Source organism: Arachis ipaensis, chromosome B09 (assembly GCF_000816755.2).
Source record: "Arachis ipaensis cultivar K30076 chromosome B09, Araip1.1, whole genome shotgun sequence".
NCBI classification, from domain to species: Eukaryota; Viridiplantae; Streptophyta; class Magnoliopsida; order Fabales; family Fabaceae; genus Arachis; species Arachis ipaensis.
Genome location: NC_029793.2, coordinates 4,583,946 through 4,585,132, shown reverse-complemented (window position 1 = coordinate 4,585,132; position 1,187 = coordinate 4,583,946). Strand labels below are relative to the sequence as shown.

The window sequence follows — 1,187 nt, the reverse complement described above, 5'->3', positions numbered from 1 at the left end:
GGTTGACGTGTCTTTGACATCTTTTGTTTATTAAAGATAAGCAGCTGTTAATATTGCTTGAAGTATCTTTACAAAGCCTGTATAAACTGAGTCATCCTTAATACTCTGTTGTCCATTTACATCAAGTTTACATTATTGTCGAGGGGAATCAAGATAGTAGCTTGTTGTGTGGTGGGTCACAATTCAGATGATTATGCTCATTTGGTTGCATTCTATCTTATTACAATCAAAGCTTATTTAAAGAGATTTTGAGGATGTCCAGTGTAGGACTACGTGGTATATCAACAATTGCTATTGATGATCTTTTTAATGCCTTGTAAATACAAATATTCCCTTTATGTGTTCTTTTCGGAGGCTGATTTGATAAGAATGTTCTTTTTTGGTGTTCCAGTTAATGTCGATTTGATGGATACCAATAATTGGAGACCTAATCAAGGCGCTGAACCTATTATGGATAATAATGATTGGAGAAGTCAGCTGCAGCCTGAGTCCCGCCAAAGAATTGTTAATAAAATGTAAGATTCAGTTTTAATGTTGTGCCTGTACCACAGATGTGATTTATATCTTTTTAACTGTTGCATGTCAAAAGAACACATTTGTTAAATACGTTGACAAAATTTACTTCCTATTTTTGGTCCATTAGAAAAGAAAAAGAAAAAGAAAGTGTGGTTAAAGAACATGAGCATAGTAGCATACTGTGTAATTGTCTAGTGCGTATATTTTATTCTCTCTCTCTAAATTCAAATGTCTACATTTGTTATATGCTGCTTATGTTTGTATGTCACAATCTGTTGTAGCTTCTGTTGATTCAACTGCACAAACTGGACAGCCAAGTGCTGGTGATTGGCAAGAAGAAGTGTATCAGAAGGTAATAGGCAACTTCCTCATTGCTTTTCTTGGATTGAACAACAGAAATTAGTCAAATGAACGCTAAGTTAAATAATGGAAGTTGATGGCACTTATTTTGAGGGTTTTTATTAAGATCTCTCTGTTAGTGCAACAGTGAAACTTTTCTTCATATTATTTCTGAAATAGTGTGGACTATATTAATGAAAACTGTTGGTTTCTACCCTGAGCAGGAATATCCTCTTCCGTGAATCTCTTTTATTAGTACCTTACTCATCCTCACTTACTAGCATCAGCTATCAAGGCAGATTCATCATAATGTTTAATCTGATAGTGTTTTG

At 34.2% G+C, this 1,187-nt stretch overlaps 1 protein-coding gene across 1 annotated transcript in view; it reads left to right on the top strand.

The window, feature by feature from the left end:
- The window catches only part of LOC107617362 (mediator of RNA polymerase II transcription subunit 15a), a gene marked incomplete at its 5' end in the record, with an annotated part of 4,422 nt that continues 4,032 nt past the window's right edge, over window positions 798-1,187 (top strand). Inside the window, 1 exon segment of the mRNA XM_016319110.2 lies at window positions 798-868. Coding sequence (XP_016174596.1) covers window positions 798-868 — 71 coding nt within the window.